The sequence below is a fragment of the Lampetra planeri genome, chromosome 47 (assembly GCF_965212315.1).
Source record: "Lampetra planeri chromosome 47, kcLamPlan1.2.h2, whole genome shotgun sequence".
NCBI classification, from domain to species: Eukaryota; Metazoa; Chordata; class Hyperoartia; order Petromyzontiformes; family Petromyzontidae; genus Lampetra; species Lampetra planeri.
Genome location: NC_136153.1, coordinates 4,009,309 through 4,035,379, shown reverse-complemented (window position 1 = coordinate 4,035,379; position 26,071 = coordinate 4,009,309). Strand labels below are relative to the sequence as shown.

General features: G+C 52.6%; 1 protein-coding gene across 2 annotated transcripts in view; it reads right to left on the bottom strand.

Moving 5' to 3' along the window:
* Positions 1-1,773: 1,773 nt before the first annotated feature.
* The window catches only part of GDAP2 (ganglioside induced differentiation associated protein 2), a 120,472-nt gene continuing 96,174 nt past the window's right edge, over positions 1,774-26,071 (bottom strand). The window contains exons 11-14 of one of the 2 annotated variants that reach the window (XM_078615451.1): positions 22,888-23,027; positions 9,262-9,316; positions 8,300-8,443; positions 1,774-6,006 (exon numbers count right to left, since the gene is read on the bottom strand). In XM_078615451.1, the coding sequence (XP_078471577.1) occupies positions 5,959-6,006; positions 8,300-8,443; positions 9,262-9,316; positions 22,888-23,027 (387 nt within the window). In that variant the 3' untranslated portion in view covers positions 1,774-5,958. The remainder of the gene's footprint in view (positions 6,007-8,299; positions 8,444-9,261; positions 9,317-22,887; positions 23,028-26,071) is intronic. The other variant, XM_078615452.1, reaches the window with a different exon arrangement.

Here is a 26,071-nt window from a genome sequence, read left to right as displayed (position 1 = left end):
CCCGCAAAGAGCCGATGAACACGGTTCCACGGGATCGGTTTCATTCTCGAATTGACAGGTCGCAGGGTGGTGACAACTCATGCCTCACCGCAACAAGGGCCTGGGGTTCAATTCCCGACCCGGGCGCCTTTCTGCGTGCAGTTCGTATGCTCGCCATGGGTTTACTGAGGGTTCTCAAATTTCCACCCATAGCTGAACACGACACGCAATATGCAAATGCTGAAAACATTGCAAACTTACTCAACTGGGATCTCACACACACACACAGGAGCATGCATTTGGCAGGACCCAACTGAAGAAGAGAGTTGGAACTCGGTGAGGCTTTCGTTCTTGTTACTTGCGATTAGCACGGTCGGCTACGCACGGTGCGAAAGAAGTTCAACACACACAACAACAACCGCCATTCGCCACTAGGTGGCGGTGACGTCACCACGATGCTCGTGCCAGGCCATGTGCACCTTGAGGCCACGTGAAGTGTCGAACGCCCGCTGGCAGTAGGTCACGGGGCAGACCCGGGTGCCACGGGTCAACCGACTTAGATGACCGAGATGACACACACACACACTTACATTGTTATAACAAGAACGAAACGGCAAGTCACTCGCATTTGTTCGGCGTCACCGGATCTCGGCGTCACCAGATCTCGGCAAGAAAGCACCCTCCGACTCTTGCCGCCACTTCAATATAGGCCGTGCGAGTGATTGCCGATCTCGGTGGGGCCATGAGGGGGACGCACGTCCCGGCACGGACAGCGTGGGACTGGGGGGGCGGGAGCCGGGGGGGCCGCATTCTCTCACCGGTACGTCCCCCACGTCACCGCGGCCAGCCGGCCGTCACCGCCTGTCCGGCGATAAAACACGGACGGACGCGACCATCCGTAACCCCGTGAGGATTACTGGCCAACTCCACCTGATGTGAACGCAGTGTACATTCAACACAAAGATCCCCCGTGTCGCCTTAACGGACTGTTGGGGCAAGTGCTGTTAGCGAACGCCTATGAAGGCCGGCACAGTACACGAGGGGGTGAGTGGCCAGTACCACGCCCGACCGCCTTTGTCTCCCCAGTGGCGATGTTTGCACACTGCACCAGATACCAATTTGAGCCTGAGTCGACTTAGGGGAGGCCCACGACCGGTTCAGACAATCGCTACTGGTGTTTGCCGCTTTCACCAGGTCACGTAGCACAGCGCGCTGACCGCTACACTACCGATCCTCACGCGGTATATACACACACACACACGCGGACATACAGAAGCACACAAAAGTAAAGATTCCAGAATCAGAATCTTTATTTAGACTGTCCGAATCCGATGAGCTATGAAGCTCTTTTCACGCATGTCCCCATCCCCCTCCCCCCGCTGTATAGGCTGCATATGTTGTTGGGGCAAGTGCAGTTAAGCGAGCACCTATGAAGGCCGGCACAATCGCGTGTTGTGGTCAGAACCACACCCAGCCTGCCTTCATCTCCCTGGTTCGGAGGTTGACGCACCATACTCATGTAAGGCTGACATAGGCGAGGCCCAATACTGGTTCAGATAAAAGCGATTGATGTTAACCGTGTCTGGGTATCGAACCTATGTTGCCGGGTTCGGAGGCCGTCGCACTAACCGCTACGCCACCGCTGCACCTACACATATGATCACAGAAACGCGCACACACACACACAAGTACTATCCATGTGCGTTAACCACTGTGCCATCGCTCCCCACACCCACACACAGACAAAAGTATGATTTTTCTGGACCTTCACAGGCAAACGTGCCACAAGACGAATAACAATAATACCAAAGACATTTATTTATCCTAAAAGTTCAACCACTCGCCTAGAATGTGCAATTTGGCGACACTACACACAAACACGGCGGGGAATTTAGGTCCCCTAAGAAAACGAACTGAGTGGAAATTCGCACTCCATCGTAAAACTCTGCATCCGGGACCAAAAATAAACACCCAAGCCTACAGAGGTAACAAAAAAAGGCGATAAACCGACACAGTGAAAAATAATTACAGAAACTAAAATATGAACGCCAAAAAACATGTGGTCGGCATCTGCTCGCAAGGTTTTTAAACTCCGCTGCGGTGCATGTCAGGACGACCGGCTCCGGGGGTTTGGCATCCGCGCATCGCTCGTCATCACACCCGGGCCTCGACACCAACGGCACGGGGGGGGGGGGGTGCGAGGTCGATCGATGGAGCGACGACGTGCCAAATTAACGAGGGGAGGGGGGCGAGAGGGTGGGAGGGGGTGAGAGTGGAAGTGGGAATCGTGGCGGAACAAATCAGCCGTCAGGGCTGGCGGTAAATCAAAACCGAGTGGTGGAAAGCAATGCCATGGCCAGGGCACGTGCAGCAGATTTCAGAACGGGGCTTCAAGATCACATCGAGCGCAACCGACGGATGGACGGAGCTGTGGACGACGACGGACGGCGCGCGGACGCTTGCAGACGGAAAAACACCACGCCGATCCGTAAAATCCACAACCGGATTTTGGGAAATATTCGACGTAGGTCGCGGGGGGCGCGGTACACAGCGGAGGACGCCGGGAGGGAATGCCTCCTCACGGACCATTGACCAGCCTGCTCTCGCCCGCGTGAGTTCGCGGGGGGCAAGCGCGTGGACGTCAAAGCGACGCAAACGAATCGCCCGGCGCGACGGGTGGACGCGAGGGCTTCCTATAGAGCGCCGTGGTAAAAAAAGACAAAACACAACACGTCGAAATTAAACGCACCTCGCGTTTTTGGTCCCAAAACACACTCGCACGCGCACGCGCGCGCACAGTTCCGTCGGCCGCAGATAAATGACGTGGATTAGGTTTTGTTCTTTTTACAACGACCAACGTGGCTTCATTGCGTGTGTGTGTGTGCGGGATGCACGAGTGCACACCACTCTCCCGCATTGCCAGCGCTGCCGTAGGTTCACATTGACATCACGGGCGCCCGCGACATTCAGCGCCCGCCAATGAAAAAAACGAAAAGGACAAGAGAAAAAGTACCCGCTGCATGGCACGGCAAGCTGCGGTAAAACAAAACTGAAAAAAACGTCACAATGGAAACGGTAAATAAATTAAATATTTTTTTTTACTTAATACCTACGGGTTAGCGGGACCGTGCACAAGCCATTCACCGCTTGCTGCCCGTGGATGAAGTGTGCCGATTGATTTCCATGCCTCGCCCGTCCGACCGGGAGACAGGTTCCGTTTAAGCGCAACTCTGGTGTGGCCAATTGCCACGGAAGAGACATTACGAGCGAGCGGGCGAGCCGGCGGGCGTGCGGCAGGGAATTAGATTTTGCGCTCTGCCGAGAAGTCAGCCAGATTTGAGAGTCGCGGTGGCAAAAATATTTAAGGTGGTCGCTCGTTTATTGTCATTACAATTGACGATTTGTGTTATATTGATGAAGATAATGACACCCGACCTCGTTCGACGTAAATTAAGGCCGTGAAATGTGGGATTTAATAAACGTGCGACGTTGTCTCAAATGTCGCACCGGGAGATCGAATCGAACTGGATTGCAGGGGGGGGGGGGGGGGGAACGTGTCGAGGGCTTGTTGTTTTTTCTCCACAGTTTCACGCTATTGCTCCGGTGGGGCATCTACGAATGGATCGGCGCCGTATCCCCGCCCATGTATTAAAGTACGCGGCACCGAAGAGGCAATCTTTATTTGCATGCCTCTCGCCGTGCAGTGGAGACCCTCTCTGATTGTGCGTGGGGGGGCGGGGGGGCGGGGGATGGGGGGGCGGAGGGATGAGGGCTCCTGTTCACCGCTCGTGTGCCTTTCCCGCCACGTAGAGAGGGCGGCCGATCCGCCCAGAATTTTTCGTGAAATAAAATTAAAGCACGAAACCAACATGAATCCCGCAGGCACAGGAAACGATCGGGTCACGCACGCGCAAACACGGAGACCACTTCAATTCAGCCTGATGAGATCCGACACAACAAGTGTTGTTTGTGGGTACCTCTTAAAAATTGCTGCAAACGACGTGGTGATGGTGGTGGTGATGGTAATGGTGGTGATGGTGGTGGTGATGGTGGTGGTGATGGTGGTGGTGATGGTGGTGGTGGTGATGGTGGTGGTGATGGTGGTGGTGATGGTGGTGGTGATGGTGATAGTGGTGGTGATGGTAGTGGTGATGCGATCGGCACAGTGACCGGTCACCAGTGTCTCCCCATTGCTGACATTCATACAGCATACCAGCTTTATTTATTTGCGGTTGAGGTGACCTAAGGGAGGACAACTAGTCGAGGATCAGATACCACTTGCCACCGACGGCTGGGAATCGAACCCCGGTGACTTGAATGGTAAGGCAGTGAATGAGCCACCGCGCGTTGGCATTGCTGAGACGCACACTCCGCACTAATTCGCAAAAAAAGACCGAGACTCCCCCCTGTAATGCTTAAATAGATTGTTGGGGCAAGTGCTGTTAGCGAGCACCTGTGACGGATGGCAAGGCACACGAGGGGGGTGGGTGGCCAGTACCATACCTGGCCACCTTTGTCTCCCCAGTGGCGATGTTTACACACCGCACCAGGTACTCATTTGAGGCTGAGTAGACCTAGGGGAGGCCCAGAATCAATTGAGATAATCGTCACTGGTGGTGGCCGCGAGCGGGAAATAAAACAAATGTCGCCAGGTTTATAGCGCAGCGCGCTAACCACAGCACTGCCGCTCCCCGCCAATTCACACACATGTTTGTGGGAACTGCTCGTTGGGAGAGAATCGGGGGAAAAAGTGACAATGAACGCAGTGCACAAAAGCTTATTTGAGACTATCAAAGTAGGTACCAGATTTTCCCGCTCAAAAAATAATTGGTTAAATACAATGCATATGTGTACGTGCAAAGAGCACAACTGCTTGCGTTAAAAAGAGCTTATTGCAGAGTGCCAGGTCTGTGCATAAGCAGCAGGGTTGTATCAATATAATTCCACGTGTTTCTTCATTGAAAGTGTTGCCCAGGAAACTTGTAATCCACGTAGTTCATTCACCAAACCTGCGCATGACCCATTCACGATGCCTCATCTCAAGCCGGCTCCACACCCGAGCGATCCAGTTGCGTAACACTTGATGCCCTCAAGTGTTCACAACTCGGGTTGCTCGCACGAGAGAGAGGCTCGACTTTCAAGCGTCGGCTGCGCTCAGCGATTCGCAGCGACAATTTGCCGACCCCCTTTGATCGGTAGCTACGATCCCGAACACACCAATTCATTTCCTCGCCGTACAACTGCTCGCTCGGAAGCGGGCCCGGGTGTGGAATCGGCTTTGGACAAACCAGGATCGGAGGGGGAGGAGGGGGGCGACAGGGTTTGTGACGCAAGCACCAGAGGTGTGCACAGCAAGTGTACAAATCATTGCCAGTGCCGCCACCAACGGCCGTGTCACATCGTCAACCGCGTAACTGCTGTGATGAAGCCTACTCCTCACGGTCGACCCCAATTCATTTCCCACCTTCAACGATTTCCTAGCATAACCTTCACGTGGCAAGAAACAGCCCCACACTCACACACACACACTTATACGTACTGTGGGGAGCAAACGAATTGGGAAAGAAGGTACAATGATTGCCGGACGGATTAGCCTCTCGAAATCTTTCGGTGGCGGTTCTCCGGAGCCCTTAAAAAATGGAGCAAACAAACCATTAACGGTTCGGCAACAGCGCCCAGAATAATTCCCCCCCCCCGAAGAGTCTTGACATTTTCTCTAAAACAAAACAAACGACGCACGTGCCGACCGAGCGACGCCCGGTGGGCGAGAGAGGGCGCATCGAACTGACGCGGTACGGGAGGGCGGGCCGCCGACGCGGTCCAACAATGTCAGGGCCAAGCCCCAACCGCGTTGGTTTACAAGAGGCCGGGGAGTGCGAGCGACGCTGGGCTGTGTCCGGCGGGAGGAGATGGCTCTCGACGGCCGCCGCTGTTGCCACGGGGTTATTACCGCCGGGGTTCCAGTTGCTCCAAATCCGTCTACAGATCGTGCCCCGACGGGTCATCTGTGTAGTACGCGCGGTTCGCCTGCGGAGAGAGTGGAAAGAACAAGATTCGACAAAGGGAGCCGTCCCTGAAGCGTGGACACAGCCACAACGGGGCGTACGGAGCGACCACCGCCTTCATCCGACTCGTAATGAAAGAGCGAGCAGAGCCCCAGTGGAGGCCAGCGACGGGTTCACGCGGCGCACCGCTCTCTACTACCAAGGTCACCGCGATGGATCTCTACCGTGCGTGTGGTCATCGTGGCTGTGGTGCTGCGTAGCCCCAACCCCCCCCCCCCCCCCACGGTGGGTTTTTGGGTTGTGCCGCGCTCGCGACGTTACGGCAGCCGTGTCCGACGCTTCGCTCGACATGCCCGAAGTTTCGTTTCCGGGAAGAGAGAAACGTCGTGCGGGCGTCGATGCGAACTCAACGCGGCCAATGTGCGCAGGGACGTCGGGGAGATTTCAAGTCAAGTCGTCAAATTCAGGTTGGTATTCGCGCCGATTTTCCAGCGCAAGGCTTTCATTATTATTATCACGAAGCTGCTTCGCTTCGCAGACGATTGTGCGGTCTGCAATAGATTCACAGTCGATGTTGTTGTGGGGGATTTCCATCCAATGATGTAATCTGCGAGTACATTTTTTTATCTGCTAAACACGCACCGTGACGCCGGCACAGAAAGTAAATTAGGGGGCGGGGGGGGGTGGTGAAAAAATAACACCAACGACGCATTGGTGTTAATTTGGTAAACGCTGCTCACGACAGTATTAATCAGGGCGGTCCTTTTGATTCGATCCGCAAACCCTTCTGCATCGAGCGGTAGAAGGGCCACCACACGGTCGTGCCACCTGCAACCGGCACCCCTCACCCCCCCCCCCCGCCCCCTAATTTACATGGCAAGCACCGGTGGCGGCCACCCATCCGTTGTTACTCGCTGCGCTCGAAACCCCTCTTAGCTTCGGAGAGTTTTGACGAGGCGTGACAGGGCGTACACCGAGGGCAGGTTAGTGGCAGGCTCACGTCTGATAATAATTGTTTTTTTACCCTTCTATCTGGCAACAAAACTGACACCTTTTGTACAAGGAGTCATGTTTGTATAGACCACAATACCTGCAGCCATAATGCAAACAAAAAACACAACTCTGATAATATATGCACTGTCCTTGAAGTTGATTGGTCCACACCCGAGACAGCTTTCCTTAGAGCCTAGTCTCACATGGGTTGGACCAGATGACGCCAAAAGGCGCACAACTCAAAAAAGGTGTCAGTTTTGTTGCCAGATAGAAGGGTAAAAAACCAATTATCATATTTTTTACTGGCAAATGAGGTTCCAATGGTGTAAAGGCTCACGTCTGTCGTTAACCACGCCGTAGCTAAACACGTCAATCACGCGGTAGTTAACCAAGCCATAGTTAACCGTGACGTAGTTAACTGCGCTGGCTCCATTGTGCGCTGCCGTGGTGAACCCTTTACCGCGTGCAGCGCGAGCTATGATTTGGATGGATGGAACATTCCCAACTGCAGCAGCTCCCGTGGTTTTTGTGAAACGGTCGGCGATAAAATAATCACACTTCCCTCCTCCTCCCCAGCAACCCACGGCCACCCCCTCCCCTGCAGAGAAATTGCAGTGACGGGCAGACAGAGAGAAAGACGGACAAACGGACGGACAGACGGATGGACAGACATGGACAGACATGGACAGACATGGACAGACGGACGGATAGAGAGATGAACAGACGGTTAAACAGACGGATAGATGGACGGGCGTAGAGACACACGAAAGGTCAGAGAGAGTGACGGACGTGGAGACACACGAAAGGTCAGAGAGAGTGACGGACGTGGAGACACACGGAAGGTCAGAGAGACGGACAGACGTGGAGACACACGAAAGGTCAGAGAGACGGACGGACGTGGAGACACACGAAAGGTCAGAGAGAGTGACGGACGTAGAGACACACGAAAGGTCAGAGAGACGGACGGACGTGGAGACACACGAAAGGTCAGAGAGACGGACGGACGTGGAGACACACGAAAGGTCAGAGAGAGTGACGGACGTAGAGACACACGAAAGGTCAGAGAGACGGACGGACGTGGAGACACACGAAAGGTCAAAGAGAGTGACGGACGTGGAGACACACGAAAGGTCGGAGAGAGTGACAAACGTGGAGACAGACGAAAGGTCAGAGAGAGTGACGGACGTGGAGATAGATGAAAGGTCAAAGAGAGTGACGGACGTGGAGATAGATGAAAGGTCAAAGAGAGTGACGGACGTGGAGACACACAAAAGGTCAGAGACGGACGGACAGCCTGATGGCCGCAAAGCGTGCCATGTCACCTGGAGGTCGTGGTCGAGGACGAAGGGGGGGATGTCGATCTGCTCGGGGGGGATGTGAGCGAACAGCTGCTGCAGCCGCTGCACGCTGTGCACCTTCGCCTTGAGCCCCGACGCGGTGAACGTCGTGAAGAACCACGTCATGACCTGGGGGGAGGGGGGGTACAGTCGCCGCGGTGGCGAGATGTTAACTCCCTCGCCTGGTATGCAGGAGGTTACGGGTTTGATCGCGACCCTGACGCCTGCTGTGTATTTGGAGTTTGCCATCTCTCCCTGTGGTCGCGTGGATTTTTCTCCGGGTCCTCCGGTTTCTCCCTCCACATTTAGAACCAATAAGCGTTACGAGTATTTGGCTGCTATAAATTTCCAGATGATGACCCACTTCGTTGAGCTATCATTTGCGGACAGGTCGATTCTGAAACAGAGCTGTATAGCTTAGTGGGCCTTATCTGGTAAAATAAAAAGTAGTTTATAGTTATAAATAAGTAAAAAAGTACATCAGTTCACAGTGAACGGCGAGTACACAGACGTGCGTGGGTACCAGACCGGGTGCGTGAGTTTAAACTTCAACGCCACCAGCGTTTCGATGACTCAATCAATTACCCAATTGATTTACAGTGAATGGTCAAGTTGCAGCCTGGAGTGTGTTGAATCTGAGTGTGAGACTGGACAGCGATAATTCACAAAATCACTGTGGTGGGTGCTGCTTGAGACTCACACTCTCTAATATGTTTGTTGAAAAAACATATGAAATGCATTTACTTTGGTGTTATGTAAACTTCAGCCAACAGCGCATTGAACCAAAAGCTAATCCTGCAAAAGCATCGACGCCCCGCAATTGTACATCTGCCGATTGTTCCAGAGGTTAGGGGGGTTCAGATCCAGCAGGCAACCCTGGTTATTACTGGGGACGAAGATGGTGACAATGACGACGACGACGACGATGGTGACAATGATGAGCACACCTTTGAGAGGAACGTAGGGTGGACAATGTAGAAAGCCTTGAGGTTTTTCCGGTACCTGCAGTCCAAGGGCAACACCCATCACGAGACACAGTGAGGAACGGAAGCCATAACCACAACCATAACCACAACCACAGCAATAACCACAACCACAACCACAGCAATAACCACAACCATAACCACAACCACAGCAATAACCACAACCATAACCACAACCACAGCAATAACCACAACCATAACCACAACCACAGCAATAACCACAACCATAACCACAACCACAGCAATAACCACAACCACAACCACAGCAATAACCACAACCATAACCACAACCACAGCAATAACCACAACCATAACCACAACCACAGCAATAACCACAACCATAACCACAACCACAGCAATAAACACAACCATAACCACAACCACAGCAATAACCACAACCATAACCACAACCACAGCAATAACCACAACCATAACCACAACCAAGTGCCTCTCACGGCCCTGAGCGTGCAGCGCTTCACGATGTGGAAGCAACGTGGTGTAATCGCCGAACGCTGTTACCAGCTCCTCCGAGCAACGCTCCTCTCGATGTGGAACAACCCCACACGGTGACCACGTGGGGTTGCCGTCACCCTCCCCGCCACACCAGAGCCAGCAGCCGTGACTTATCCACCGCCGGGTGAACGGGGAGCCCTTCTCACAGGCTGTTTATAACTTCTTGTTCCCGCAGGCCCGTCAAGACGGGTGTTAGTCTGCCGGCAGGGACGATGATTGCCGCTGTGTGTAATCCCCAATCGAGTAATTTTGGGGTAATCAATAAACAATTTTTGTTGACACATTTGGACCACGACGCCGGAAAACAACTGCCAGTTCGTTTTTAAAGACGTCAATCAGGGGGGCGTCCCGTGAAAAAAAACGGGATTCCTTGCAAAAGATTTCTGTTTGGTGTTTGAACATCTTAACACCTGTTTTGCTGCCAGAAAAAAGGGGAAAACCTATTCTTATATTTTGATACTGGCAAGGGAGGTCTCATGATGTGGCTGCTCACCCCGAACTCTCAATGTCCTGAGTGTGCATTGTCTTTGTGTTGGTCGCCTTCCTTTTGGCGTCTTCTAGTCGAACACCGTTTGAGAAGAGGCTCTAAAGAAAGCTGTCTCTGGTGTGGACCAATGAGTTTCAGGGACAATGCATCATCATATACTACCAGAGCATGTTTTTTTTGTTTTACATGTTCACCACAAGTATATGTGACCAATGCAGACATGATTCTTTGCAAAAGGTTTCAGTTTGGTGTTCTAACATCCTAACACCTCCTGTTTTATTGCCAGAAAGGGTAAAACCTATTCTTATATTTGATACTGGCAAGGGAGGTTCCCATGATCTCTGCTACAGGTGGCGGAAGCGCCGCCGTTGGGCCGCGTCGCCGCTCCCACTTGCGACGTTCCACGCCACGTACGGCGAGATTCTTTGGTGGGAGGAAGAACCCCCTTCACTTCGTCAAGAAGCTCTCGGCACGCGGGGTGAAAGGTCGCAACATCGCGGACGAGACGGTGCAACTCGAACGCTGCAGCGGGAGGCGATGTTTGATTTTCTCTCGTTTAATCATTAACGGCGGAAACAACCCCCGGTCGCTCCGAGTTAGCGGTAGCGTATCCCTTGTTTATCGAAACTCCAACCCTGGGGATGATGATGATGGTGGTGATGCTTGGAAAGCCACGTGGAGCCAACAAGAAGTAGTAAACACCTCCGCCTCGCGAGAGACCCGGACAAGACGCAGGAGAGGTCCCCGGGTCCGGTCTTCCGCGCAGCTTGCCGGGACCACAGCCGAGAAACCGCAACAGATGCGGACACATATGATGCGCACGTGGAAAATGTAAAACTCTCTCCCGGGCAGCGTGCGGGAGACTGTGGTCACAACCGAGAACAGAACCATGGGACATAGAATAATGAAGACTAAATGCTTCCGCCCCCCCTCATCTCCCCACCTATTCACAAAATACAAAGGATGAGGCCTCATCATCACAGCTGCTCCTGACGCAATCACCTGGCTCATCAGCCGCCTCGATGTAAACTCGGGGCTGTCGCTCGACATCACCGTCAGCCACAGGAGGAAGGACGCTGTGTCCCGTGTGTATTTTGAGACGCGCGTTCAAGCGCAGGGAAGAGAAGAACTCGCCAGAGCCGATCGACAGTGCGCGAAGGGTGCTTTTCTTCATCGCTCGTGACCTCATCGCGGCCGTGGCGGTGTTAGGGTGTCGTGAACCAGTGACGCTCTCGCGCCGCGCCGGCCACTCGACGGACGTTCCCCCCCCCCCACCACTCCACCCCATCACCACCCCTCCCCCGACCCCAACCGCCGCTCTTTGAGCACGGCTCTCGCCCGCATTATCTCGCCGAGTGCACATGCCTTGCAGCTCGCTTGCGTGTGCGAGCGGGTGCGTGCGAGCGTGCTCGTGTGTGTGTGTGTGGGGAGCGGGAGTGTGACGGTTAGCGCGCTGCGCTACCAACCCGGCAACCGGTCGTCACCGGTGAAGCTCATCTGAAACCGGTCGTGGGCCTCCCCTAGGTCGACTCAGCCTCAAATGAGTACCTGGTGCAGTGTGCAGCAAACATCGCCATTGGGGAGGCAAAGGCGGTCGGGCGTGGTGCTGGCCACCCACCCTCTCGTGTGCCGTGCCGGCATTCATAGGTGCTATTCGCTAACAGCAATTGCCCCAACAGCCTGTTGACGCTACACGGAGGATCTTTGTCTTTGCGGGCGTGCGTGCGCCCACGCGGGGACGCGTCGCTGCGCGGCACTGGCTCGGCCGACGTCACGTTCCGTGTGCGTCAGTCAGTGCCGGGAAACGTGGGATTATAATGAATAAAATAAATAACCCGAGCGGCTCAGGCAAGGTGGACGGGGCAGGTGCCGCAGCGTCACTCGGACGCGTCCGCTGACGACTGCCGCTGGTAATCCGGCGCTGGTCGTGTCCTTTTAAGTTCACGGCGAGGAAGGTGGAAGGGTTGGAGGGGAGGGTGGGCCAGTGGGTGGGGGGGTTGCCACCTGTCCAGGTGTTCACGGGATCATCCTCTCTTAGAGGTGGTTGTCTAATCTGTTACGTCTTCGGTGGAAGAAAACTAAAAATATGTCCGTGAGTCTGCACTTTCCAGGACATTGTAAGCCCCGGTTTTTGACTCTTGCGTAGAAATAACAATAATGATGATACACCGATGAAGGAAATTGTGCGGGAGGCTAATTCTGGAGGTCACGGAGGTGAGACTCATATGGTTTGAGAAAAGACCAAGACGATGCTACTAGGATGACTAGAGACTAGAGAGCCACAGACTCATAGACATATGCATAGACCCATTGACTCCTGCAGCGACCAATAGACGCACATTGAGGCCTCCAGTTGGCTACGTATGATGCGAAAGAAGTTCAACTACATACATACAGAGACTTGCACACTCACACAGACTTAACGACTCACACAGACCCAACGACTCACACAGAGACCCATAGACTCACCCAGAGACCCATAGACTCACCCAGAGAACCACAGACTCACACACAGATCTATAGACTCAGACCCAAAGACTCACTAACTCACTCAGAGTCCTAACGATTCACACAGAGACCCACAGACCCACACAGAGACCCCGCAACTCTAGAGGCTGGTAAAATGTTAGGCTGTGTTCCCATGCCCACTCAACAAATAGAACCGGTGCGGCCCGTGAATGGGACAATTGGGCCAAGCCCGGATTCCCATGGCAGCCTCACACGACAAAGCGGGGGGGGGGGGGGGGCGGTGAGCCAGTGCGGCCAGCTTCACGTGGGCCCACGTAGCTCGCGTTGGATTACCGGCTTTCAACGCGATGCACCAAGCCTGGCTCGACGTTGCGGGACGCGGGTGACGTCATCACGAATGTCTGCGCGGTGACATCACGACCGCCAGCCAGCGAAACTTTTTTTCTCATATCGCATTAAGCTGTTTTGGGATTTCTCATTTTGGGATTTCCTCGGTAAAACTGCAGTCAAAAATAACGTCGCTACATTCTCTTCAGTGAAATTAGAAAAAAAAACGAACACTGCCTTAAAATGGAAAAATATACTACGTACACACACTTGTGTTATTTGTGTTCTTGTGCGCCACTAAATAACTAGTTTAACTTAAATCATCGTAGTCTGCTTCTTCGTTCAGCCTCGTTAATCTCATGGGCAGCAGTCGTCAGCCCCCCATCGTCATCGATGAAAGAAAGAGGGAAAAAAAGAGGTTTTGTACCTTGTTAAAAAATTACTTGTTCCTCTATTCCACACCACCGGCCACCGGTCCAGTTTCACTCATTGGACCGGTGGCCGGCAGTGCAGGACAAAGAGGAAAATCAAAACACGTTGGTAACAAATATATCCGTCGGTGATTTCAATAGCGAAATCAACGCGGGGGGCCACGCGGCACGGACAATGCGCGTCTCTTCCCGACACGTCTCGCTCAGACCGGGTGAACCTGTCAGGGGTCGGGAGTGGAGAGACGGTGGCGAATTAAAATACGAGTCATCTGCCCTCTGAAATTCCCATCCTTGGCCTGTCGCTTGCAGAGCCTAGAGATGGATGTGGCAATGGGGCCTTTGGGTGCAAACGCAGACTCTGCAATGTCCCATCGGGTGGCTTAACCCGGTCACAATTCTTGCGACAAAACAGCAGAGGATGCCACTTCGAGTGCTTCCGATGGCTTACGCGATACAGCCGCCTGTTATGTTTGCTTCCGCGGGTACATTTTAACGTCGTCCTATCAATCGGATACAAAGAGAGTGGGCCATGCGTGCTGGCGTCACGTTTCAAATAATTAAATTGGGTAAAACCACACGGGAACATTGCCCCATACCTACAGACAATATTCCTCTCGTCTGTGAAACCAGGCAACGTCATTATAGCCTCGCACATCACGACCGCGCGCATCTGCGCACCCGTGTGCCAGCCAGCCAGCCAGCCAGCCAAACTTTTTTTTCTCACATCGCATCACACTGTTTTGGCATTCTTTTGGGATTTCTACGGCAACACTGCCGTCAAAAATAACGTGACCAAATTATATTAAGTGAAATTAGAAAAAAAAACTCGCACTGCCTTAAAATGGAAAAATATACCACGTGCACACACTCTGTGTTATTTGTGCTTGCGCGCTACATAATTCCGCAAATGACAAACGTACCAAGTAATTGTTCTTAATAATTTCGGGTCGCCGAACGAATGCATTGTAAAGGTCGCACTCATTACACAAAGTGCTTGCCACAAATGAACCACCAAAACCTCGCTCATCTCATCAAGGAGCATAAACCATCATCACGTGTGCTCCCTCATCCTCGCAGCAGCGGCTTTCGGCTGGCCATCAAACAAAGACGGTCCGCGCATCGCACGCTTACAGATGCACTTCTGCGGCCGTCTGGAACGCTCTTCCTTCCGATATTGGGAAGCCACTGGAACTCTGTACTTTTAAATCATCTAGATTGAAAATTCATTTCTTGAGAACTAATTATTGTGTTTAGATTGTTGTTCTTGCACCGCACCTCCAATTAGCACGGTTAGCTACATCCGGTGCGAAAGGAGTTCAACAACCATAAATTATTACCAAATTGAATTGAATGCGACTGACATCAAGAGATATGGGATGCTAAGCAGAGTTGCATCTGGTAGGTACGGGAATACCTGGTGTTGTGATGTGGTCCGGAGATGGAAACACAGCGATGTATTCTCAAATTTATTTGCGATGAAACTTTCAATATTCCCCCTGTTCGCTTGCGTGGTGGGCTTTCTCCAGGTTCCGCCGAGTTGGGTCACGCAGTCATCTGCGACACTCGTGAACGGAGTCGACTAAAACATCTCCAATATAATGATAATAAATTACATCGGGTGCAATTTGTTCATGGTATCTCTGTGAGCCAAGAATTAAGTGAGGAAATATACATAAATGTAAGCCCCTCCTGATGAAGCCTAGACACTGGGTGAGGCTTTCCTGCCTAAAAACAAATCGCATTCATCATAATCATTAGCCATGATCAATCCACTGCCGGACGAAAGCACTCACCCCATCACCTCTCACAATCACAAGACGCGACAGCAAATGGCATTATTGACGTTCTAATTAATGTGTGATAAAAAAAGAAGTTCAGTGTGCGTACAGGTTCTGGGGCGGATCGTTATACCGCAGGATCACGAGGGGTGGCGGCATCTTGGGGAGGCCTTCATCCAGCAGTGGATTAACCATGGCTGCTACTGCTCTCGATGATGATGGATTGAAAATGATTAATCTTTCTGTGGTATATAAACATTTCAATCAATCTGCTCTCAAACAGCGTTGACAGCTCCTCTTTGGTGACAGCCGCCTCCATCGCGAAAGCCGAGATGCGACGATTGGCACGTACGTATATACGCTGAACTTCTTGAATACCGTGCGTAGCCAACCGTGATAATCAGAGGTGCGTGGAGGGACAACAAACTAATTACGAAAAGCAGTTAGAAATAAATTATATTTCAATCAAAATGTTTAAAAGGCACAAGGTGATCTCTGTTTGCTACGGACGTCCCGCATCTCCGATGAGCACGGTTGGCTACGTACGGGAGGAAAGATGTTCAACATACGTACCTACAGACATGCTCGCCATCGCCGCTCTTGATCCTCCCGCATTGGGAATATCCCCGCTTCTGTGCATATTAACTAATATTAGCTAATTGCATTGTCGCACTCACAAAAGGCGGGGGAGTAAAACAGCATTAAAAATGTATGAGATCACAGAGTGAGCTGGGTAAGTGTAACAAAAATATAGATATATTTGGGTTGCTGAACACGGGGCCTCCCTAAGATGTAAAACGGCAAGCGGCGAGCCGCAAACGGCAAGCGGCGAGCCGCAAACGGCACGTGGCGAAACTTGAGACCGCCGCCAACGCCGAGGAAATTATAATTATAAGGGTGGCAGACCAGCACGGCCACGGTGCTCGCGAATGAACAACGGTCGGACGCTCGCCATCGAGGGGAACCGTTCCTGCAAGCGGAGCTTCTCCGACGCTTGCGTAAATTCGCGTCGGCAACGCTGAACGCTCGTCGTCAGATCGTAATTCCCCCCCCCCCCCCCCCCCCCAAATCGGCAAGCTCGTTCGTTCACGGTAACGGTGAGTAATGCGCTTACGGGGACCAAATCAATCTCGGCAGAATCTCGCAGGATACGTCAGGGGCCTGGATAGTGCTCGGAAGGAGGGGGGCCGACAGTCGCGTGCACGCAGGCTGCCATCGGGTTTACAGGAGGGGAAGGGGGGGCTACGTGTTGGGCAACAGAGGGCGGTGAGGCAAAACATCGTGTTGTACTGTACCGCCACGCTTCCACGTCTACGCAACCACCAGCCATCGCCAACGCCGCGTGGTGAAGTATGGTCAAAATAACCCTCGTGAACCGACGCGGGCGTAGTGACGCCCTCACGGTGCATCCAGCAGTGTATCGACAACGGGGCCGGGCGCGAGCGTTGTATCTACGCCAAACGTTAGCCGCAGCAGCAGGGTGAGATAAATCAGAGTGGAGCGTACGTGTGGTTTTTCTTTTCTGTCGCACGTGTTTACCAGGTCTGAAATCGCCCGTGCGATCATTCATAACCAATTCGGTTTTCCCACGCGAGCGCTCTCCTATTTTTATACCTGAACGAGGAGAAAAAAAAAAATCGAAACGCTTCTAGTAAAAAAAAATTCAATAAAAAGACCCGCGCGTCGCACGCACGCACGCACGCACCGCCGCTAGCCCGACGTGCGTCCTCGTGGTAGCGCGGGGCGCCTATGCACAACCGAGCGTTCTCACGCCCACGGGATTGGGGAAACGTGAAGAGTGAATCACTGGTACAGCGGGGTGATGCTCAGCATGCCGGACGAGCAAACCGGTGGTCGCCGGTTCGAATCTATCTCCCAGAGCCCACACACCTCCACTGCCTCCTGTCCAATCAACCGTATAAAATAACTGGGTTCTCCATTACAATTAGTCGTTGGCAGGTTAGTCGTGTGTGTGTGTCTTTATTTGCATAATGTGGGTGGCTCCTACTTCTCCCAAACCGTCTGGCCGGCGCGGAAGAGGAGCGGAGGCGCTTTCCGGCAGCAGCGGCATGACTAAGCGATTGCAGGGCTGCGCTTTTACCTCTCATGGGTGCACAGCAACAGTGCAGGCCGACCCTCCCCCCCACCCCCCACCCCACTCCCGGCAGGGACGGGAGCTTCCGGTTGAGACTCGCCTCCCCAAACAAGGTCTGACGGAGACACCCTGAGTCACCGCGCGTTATCGTAACGGAGGGGGAACATTCGGCTCCAGACGGCTGCTATAGGCCACTCGCCCGCCGCGCTCGCATTTATCGCACGACAATGAGGGTAAGGTGGGGGGAGGAGGGGGGGGGGGGCTGTGAAAAAAATATATTTGGTCAAGTTCAATACCAGGAAAGAGGAGGGGGGGAAAAAAACCCAGAAATAATAACAAATCATAACCCTGGGGTGTAGTGCGATTGTCCAGCGGGAGGGTGGAGGGGGAGGCCTGGGCTTGATTGGGGATCGACGGGAAGATGGGCGAGGGTAGCGGAGAGTCGCAGGCAACGCTGGAGAGTGGCTGAGAGGGGACCGCAAGGAGCAGGGATCTCCCGGTGGGGTCCATCACGTTCGCCGCGCGTCGTCAAACCCAGCGGGCGGGCGTGTCACGAACCGGGCAAAGCGGAAGGTGTTAACGCTGGGAGCTGAAGGCTATAATTCTTCGTGTCAGGCGCTGACATTGTTTAAATTGTGCTCATTGATTCCGGCGAGACGAATGTGTTGTTAATTCTCAAAATATAAAGGCGGCGCTGTCGCACGTCCAGGAGGTAGTCTCTGAAGGGTGCCTCTCTCCCGCTTTGTTTCGCCCCTTGTTTTCATTTTGCTCGTGCCGCGTGACGCACCTGTTTGTCACCCCCGCGCCCTCGCTTAAGCGTGCGTGCGTACGCGCGACCTCCCGGCCAAATTAACGCAAGGTCGGCCACCGTCCATCAGTCAACGTGATTCCGTGACACGCAGGTGGGGGGGGGGGGGTGGGCGGGGGCTGAGCCCTTGGCCAGCACCGGATATTCGTCCCGGCAAAATTTGAGCAATCTCAGGGCGCGTGCGATTTGTTTGCATCAGGCAGGGCGGCCTACATTTAAATGCGGAGCGACCCAATTGCGGTGCGCGGCTATCAATCACGCGCTTGGACATTCTCGCCTGAGAAGCGCACAAACATGGGGGGGGGTGGCCGAGAGGTGCGGCGGAATAATAACACGCCGGAGGCGCCGACGCCGAGACCCTGGGTTTCAATTCGGCTTTCAGGCCTCCTGTGATTAAACCGAACGGGATCTCAAAAGTGTAGCGAGTCGGCGCCCTTCAGCCCCGTCACGGGTTACCGCGCAAAACACAATCGTGTCAAGCATCTCGGCTTCGACTCGCCGGGTTCTGAAAATGTCTCGCTCTGTGGATGCCTCGTTCATTGGATTGATTGTCATGGCGATTGTCATGTATCTTCTCACATGCGCTGCTAATAGAGGTGATCGTCCCACATTCTTCACGCGGCCGATGTTGATGTAAAGTAACAACTCTAATTGCGTCAGTAATAGCAGAGTGGTGCATTACTGTGATGACGAATCGGGTGTTGAGTTGTTACGTTTCTTTGTGCAGTGGATGCAGTTGCTAACACTGGTCAACAACATTTTTTTTTTTTCTGGCCTGGACTTTTGCAGCTGTTTTAGACTCATTTCAGGGTACTGATTCCAAATCTGATCTCAGATTTGCTCTATCACATCTCATTTTTATGCTATCGGCATACCCCATTTTCATTGATTTTACCCGAAATAAACTCTGTCACTTATGATTGCAAGTTGTTGCGAGTCAGTGACTGCTTTAGTGTAAAAATACGGTGCTGTATTTTTAGGATAGTGTGTTTATAATATCATTTTATGTAGATATCCACATTTATTTAATATTTTTCTTCTGCAGTTTTTATTGAAAATGCAATATTTGATATCTCAAAAACCTGATGTGATAGACAAAAACTGATGCCAGATTTGGAATCAGCACCCCAAAATGACATTTGGAATACCTTATGCCAAGAAAAGTGTGTTGACCAGTGTAATCAGAGGTGCAGGGGAAGGACAACAAACTTAAACACAAAAAGCAGTTCGAAAGAAATTCGTTTTCAAGCTACATTTAAAATTCCATAGCTCCGGTGGTCTCCTGATATCGGAAGAGCTTTTCAGATGGCCGCAGAAGCGGACCCGAAATAGCGCGATACGGCGACCGTCTTTGTTCGATGGCCAGACCACAGCCGCCGCTGCGAAGATCACCGGAGCACGTGTGATGACGGTTTATGCTACTGGACGTGATCAACAAAGATTGTGGTCCCCCGTAAGCTTCGCGGGAGATCGAAGCCAGGGATCTACTGCGTGTTGTGTTTGTGACATCTTGTGAGCTCCACGTGGCTTTCAAAGCATCGTCCTCGCGTGGATAAGAGGCAATTCAAGGAACTCAGAAGTATTTCTGTGATATCACCTTCCAGAAGCCGTTCTCTTGCACAGGGTGATGTGACACTGCTTTCTCTTTGCATTATAAATGGAAATGTCTGTTTCATGACACGACACTGGATAAGCTAAATTGGAATAGAGAAAGAGAAGGATAAAAAAATCACAATACTCCAGTTCACAATACTGCAGTCAAGCTACCTTCACAGTCGAGATGCAAATCAAGATATGTGAGGTTATGCCACCTTTTGACAATTCGTTACAAAAAGGGCAGTTATTAATTTATTCAGACGTCTACTTTGCAAGTGATGTCCTCTCGCAATATAAAGTGCACGGCTCCAGCAAGCAAACTGCATTTCAAAATGTCTACGTCGATTCAGACGTACGTGCGTTGGTAGCTGTGACCTCTGGCAATATAACGTCGCGCAAACATTTCCATTCTCCCCGCCGCCGCCGCCTCCTCCTCCGGTGACACAAACATTCCCTTATCGAAGTAGTTCCCCGCCCCCCCCGAGCCCGCGGGTCGTGTGTAGGCGATGGACGTGCCGATGCGCAGTAGGGGAGGGGGGGGGAGAGACAGGGGGCAGCGAGGGGGAGTGGGCAGGGTGGCCCCCCCTCCCCCCCTCCCCCCCTCCATGAATAAGGCGGTGGTAGCGGTAGCAGCAGCGGATTGGGATTTTTCCAAACGTTCCCAATCGGTGTCTTGCCGGGAGAGGGGGTGGGAACTTTCACGCTGGCGGTACGGCATGCCCCGCACGCCGTTGCTCCCCGCGTGTGCACCGCCGCTAGAACCTAATCTGTTCTGCAAACAAGCGGCAGCCGGCGGCCAAAGTAAAACGCGCTGGCCCGGGTCGGGCCTTGGCTCGCGGCGAGGTCTTTATTTAGTAACGCGGCAAACGTTTCTCCCGGCGCCGGGGCTTAGCGGCTTCCTCTTAAATGGACTGCGACGTCCGTCTTACAGTGCCTGCCGAGACCCGACGGGGAACGAGGAAGAAGTGCTCGCGAATTACGAAAACCGTGCCGGGCCCTCCACCTCAAACCGGTGCGAGGACCTCGATAATTGTGGCTGTCGCACGAAGCAAAAAATAAAGTTTATTTTCCCCCATTCATGATTCACAACACTCTGTCAATCCACTGCTGGATGGAGGCTTCCGTGACTGTTATACGGGGTCACTCTAACCGTACTTCGCCACGGTGGTCCGTGCGGGTCGGTGGAAGGGCCGACCTAGGATCGGCTCAGATGTGCCTCGCCACCGACGGACGCCGAGCCTTGGCAAAAAGGTGAAAATTTCTTTCTCACGGCGCTGTGACAAATAATCAAATAAAATGGACAAATAAGAATATGCACCATCATTGTAATCCACTGTCAGAGCATGTTTGTTTGCATGTTTTTTCCACAGGTACGTTGTGGTTCACGCACACTCGATGCCTTGTCGTTGGCGTGTCTGTTTGGTGTTCAAACATCATAACACACCAGTTTTTATTTCCACAAAGAGTTAAGCCTATTCTTACTTTTTCATTATTTTGACAGACTTCGCTCAAACGACTCCGATCATCTTATTACGAAAGGCAAAGCGTTCCATAGCCTGGGAGCTGCCGTGGCAAAGGGCCTACTCTACCACGCTGGCCGGACGTCTTGGGAGAGGCGAGGAGTGCCCGCGTTTTACCCCACCGCCAATCAACTCTCGCAGTGGTGGAACCCATTCATAACGCCGCCGGGTGGACCGCTGGGCGGGGGAGAGGGTACGGGCAGATGGACGATTTAAGAAACCCGGCACCGCCGTTTCAACGGCCGCGCCAGGAGGTGGAACCGGCGACCTCTGGGTCGCAAGCGAAGCGTGCCGTCCGTTACACCGCAGTGCAGCGTAGCAGTTTGATAGACGTCTGTGTAACAAATATATATATATGTATATCTTGCTGTAAAAACCTGTGCGTTTCCTGAAAAAAAAAGCCAGTCGGCTGAAACACCAATATCTTTCTTTCGTCTAAATCACGGCAAAAAACCCGTCATTATTTTTAATTGGCCTATTATATCGTAGGATTTCACTGAAGAATTAGCTCGACGGTGTGCCCAGGGGGGCCAATCCCATGGTAACAGAATTACAGCACGGAGCCCACGGCAGCTGAATACGGCTGCAATTGGCCTCGTTACCATGGACTTGCCCACACAAATATAAAGTTTCCCCGTACAGCCTTGGAAGACTGTTGGGGCAAGTGCTGTAAGCACCGATGAAGGCCTGCACGACACATTAGCGGGTGGGTGGCCAGCACCACGTACGTCCGCCCTCGTCTCCCGAGTAGCGATGGTTACACATTGCACCAGGTGCACATTTGAGGCCGAGTCGACCTAGGGGAGGCCCAGGACCGGTTCTGGTGTTGGCTGTGAGCGGGAATCGAACTCGGGTCACTGACTTCATAGTGCAGCGTGCTAACTGCTACACTACCGCTCACCATAAGTAAAAACTTGTCCACACACACAAATCAAACATGAGACAGATCCATATTCAAGCACACAGACCCATGGTTTGGCATAGAGACCCATAGTTTCACCGAGACTCACAACCATACATAGAGATGACTTAAAGACTTACATAGATATCCACAGGCTTAAATGGAACCCCAAAGCCTTACATAGACACTCAAGAGATTCACATAAAATGCATAGATTGACATAGCGACCCACAGACTCGCATAAAAACCCGTCTCTAGCCCTTCGCCAGTGGTGGAACTTCGCAATTCCTAACAATATGGCATGGTGTTTCACTCGTAGTTAGAGCCAGTTACCATCGGGCAGATTTCTGGCCACTGCCTGATGATGCTGGCGGTAGCTACCACAGGGACGTCATACCAAATTATTAAAAATGCTGCGAATTTCTCTCCAACACGCCGGCATGGCTGAAGTGGCAACACACAGGCACACTTGTTCACGAGACGACCTGACTGGCTGCGTCGGGTGGAGGAGGTGTTTTACAACACACCGCAGGAGTGGGCGCAACACGGACTCTACCGGGCAGTTTTTGGACCGATCGCACCGCGGTCGACTGGCTAATCGGAGTGCCATTTCCCCCCGCTCCCCCCCCCCCACCGCCTCCATCTCCCCGACGGGCGCCGCTTACTTCAAGTCCACGGTGTTGTAGACGGTGCGGAGGAAGGCGGCGTCGGGCTGATTGGCCTCGCTCGTTAGCGTGTGGAAGTAGACGAGGATGTAGTCACGTGACGCCACGTGGTCCATCACGTGGATGAAGTAGAGAAGCGCCTGCGTGTGCGTGCGTGTGTGCGTGTGTGCGTGTGTGCGTGCGTGCGTGGGGATCGGGGGTGCAATGGTTAGCTGCGCTGCGCTATGAAACTCGGCGACCCGAGTTCGATTCCCACCCATGGCCAACACCGGTGACGATTATCCGAACCGGTCCCGGGCCTCCCCTAGGTCGACGCAGCCTCAAATGAGTACCTGGTGCGATGTGTAAACATCGCCACTGGGGCGTGGAGTTGGCCACCTACACCCCCTTGTGTGCCGTGCCGGCCTTCATAGGTGCTCACTAACCGCACTTGCCCCCAACAGCCTGTTAAGGCTACACGGGGGATCTTTGTGTTTTGGGCAGAGATAAAGTGGAGAGCGTGATAGTGCAGCAGCAGCTTGTGAGCTACGCTCATGAACCCGGTAACCCGAGTTCGATTCTTGCTCATGGCCAACATCAGTGAAGAACATCTGTGCCAGTCCTGGGTCTCCCCTATGTCGATTCAGCTTTAAACAGGTACCGATTAGTATGGTTGGCTACGTACGATGCGAAAGAAGTTCAACATACATACGAGACATCGCATTGACAATTTATGAAAGTGGAATTGGCCAGGACGTGTCACTAAATGGGCCGATGGATAAGACTGGGAATGGAATGGCAGCCAAAGGAAGAAACGTGACCCTGAGAGTACGACCACTGTGGAAGCTGGAGCAACGAGGTGATTTCATGTGCAGGGGTCAGATGTATTGTGACATCGCAGAACCATGCGAGTAAGAATCGACATTTCAAACTCCGTAAAGTGTTCATAGTGACCGCTACAGCCACTAGTGGCGGCTACAATCACCACAATTGTAATAATAATACTGTGTTCATGGCTCGAATTCTGACCTTGAATTCGGACAAATTTATCGAATCGCCGAGGGGCTCAGAAGGAGGAGAGTGAAATGAGCCGTTACGAGGTTGCCTAGAGGCTGGAATTTAAATGTAAATGTACCTGGCCTGGTACGCGGCGACCTTCCGCAGGCCACGGGGGATAGGGCATCATCAGTGGCCCTGACAGATTCTTGCATCCCACCTTTCATTACAAAACCCACAGGTGTCCACCGCTGCTATTTCGGTGCGCCCTTAGACACGCGGCCGTCGCTATGCGTTGGGTCTGGAATGCTGTTGCCAATAAACTGCAATTTGAATCACTACCTATGAGATCTTCACTCAAAACTGCTCTAGAGGAGTTGTACACCCCTAGCTGCCAGTGCTATTCAGTGGCCTAAAATAAAATGTTTCGCTCCGGATGATCACTGCAAAGTATGACCTGTGTTTTGATCTTAAAGGTCCATTGAAAAATTATAATACTCCGAATGATGCTCCTGCTGTTGTGGAGTGACTCATGCAGCCAGCTATGGCTGCAGGGTTTTGGTAGTACATGTTGTTTATGTCATTTATTGCGAAAATTCCGTCACAGTTCCTATGATCACTGATTCATTGCTTTCATGGCTTTATTTTGGTGATTTCGAAAAGTGTATTGGTTTAGCCATGTTTGTTTGTTGTAGTACAGAGATAGACTGATGGCCTTAATCTAAGTTGTCTTGTGGTTGTTGTTGTTGTTTGACTTGCAACCCACTGGGATTTTTGCACACAGCGTTGGTGTACGGTGTTTTTTCTGCAATATTTTGCTGTCTTTTACTGGATTTTCTGCTTGCACTCAGTCACATATTAACTTTAAGATGTTTTTTTGTTCATGTTTTAGTTGCTTTGTTTGTTGCTGTTGCACCCGATTCAAGAGCCGAATGGCTCACAGGGCTATACCTAATACATGAACTTGACGCGAGTTGCCCGTCTGTAACAACCGCCGTGCAATTAAATGTCGAGAGGGCCCGGAGGTGACGCGCGTCGCGGCGATGGAGCGACGACGAAATCGGCTCGCGCACAGGCGCCGAGCAGATTGTTCACGCCGCTGGACCCCGTGACGTTTCCCCGTTTGCTTCGTGGCGCCGCTGAGAAACGGCGCGGCGCATCCGCCGCCGCGCAGATGCAACGCTGGCAAGCAAAGAGCGGCAGGTGGGGAAACGAACCTATGTCGGACGGTGGGCCTCAAGCAAAAATATATCTGAATTCAAACGTGTTGAATCGGAAGATAACAGCGTAACGATGTCAGGCACCGTGACGCCGACTGCCCCCTGTATATTTCCACTGATGGATGAAGGCCTCCCCCCCCCCCACCATGATGTAAAAAACAATAAACTAAAACAAAAAATTTCTACGATCAACCAATGTTATTTTACCAGGTAAGGCTCACTGAGCAACGTAGCTTTTTTTTTTTTTACAGAAGCTCCCTGGCCACAGACGATCGCTCCACCAAGTGGCTTATCGCGTGGAAATTTATAGCAGCAGCCAAATACTCGAAATGCATGTTTCGAAATGTGCAGGGAGAAACCGGAGGACCCAGAGAAAAATCCAAGTGACCACGGGGAGAACATGCAAACTTCAAATATACAGGCGTCAAGGTCGCGATCGAACCCACAACCTCCTGTATACCAGGCGACGTAGCTAACATCTCGCCAGCGTGGCGCCAATACACTGCAGGACAAGACGCCGTCAAACGTCTCTCACGCAGCTGCGGCTGAAGGACTCAAATATGCCCGTGGATCGTAAAGGGATCTCTAACCGACGCAGCATTACGAGGCCGGAGCCGCCTCGTATAACCGAGCGTCTGAACGCGTGACCCCACACAAAATCCCTCGGGAGAGGGGGGGGGAGGCAAAAAGCAGGGGGTGCGGGGTAGGGTCGCACAAAAGCGGGGGTGGGGTGGGTGGGGGCCGAGCATGGGCACTGCCAGCGATTACCGCAGCCAAGACATCTGAGCCAAGCTCAACCGCGGTACAGCAGCGGTGCACATGATATATATACACACACAGTCACAGCAGCGGCGCACATGATATACACACACACAGTCACAGCAACGGTGCACATGATAGATATACACACACACAGTCACAGCAGCCGCTTTCGCGGTTTCATTAAGGCAAATTTCCATCCTGCTCATTTTACGAACGCGAATTAAACC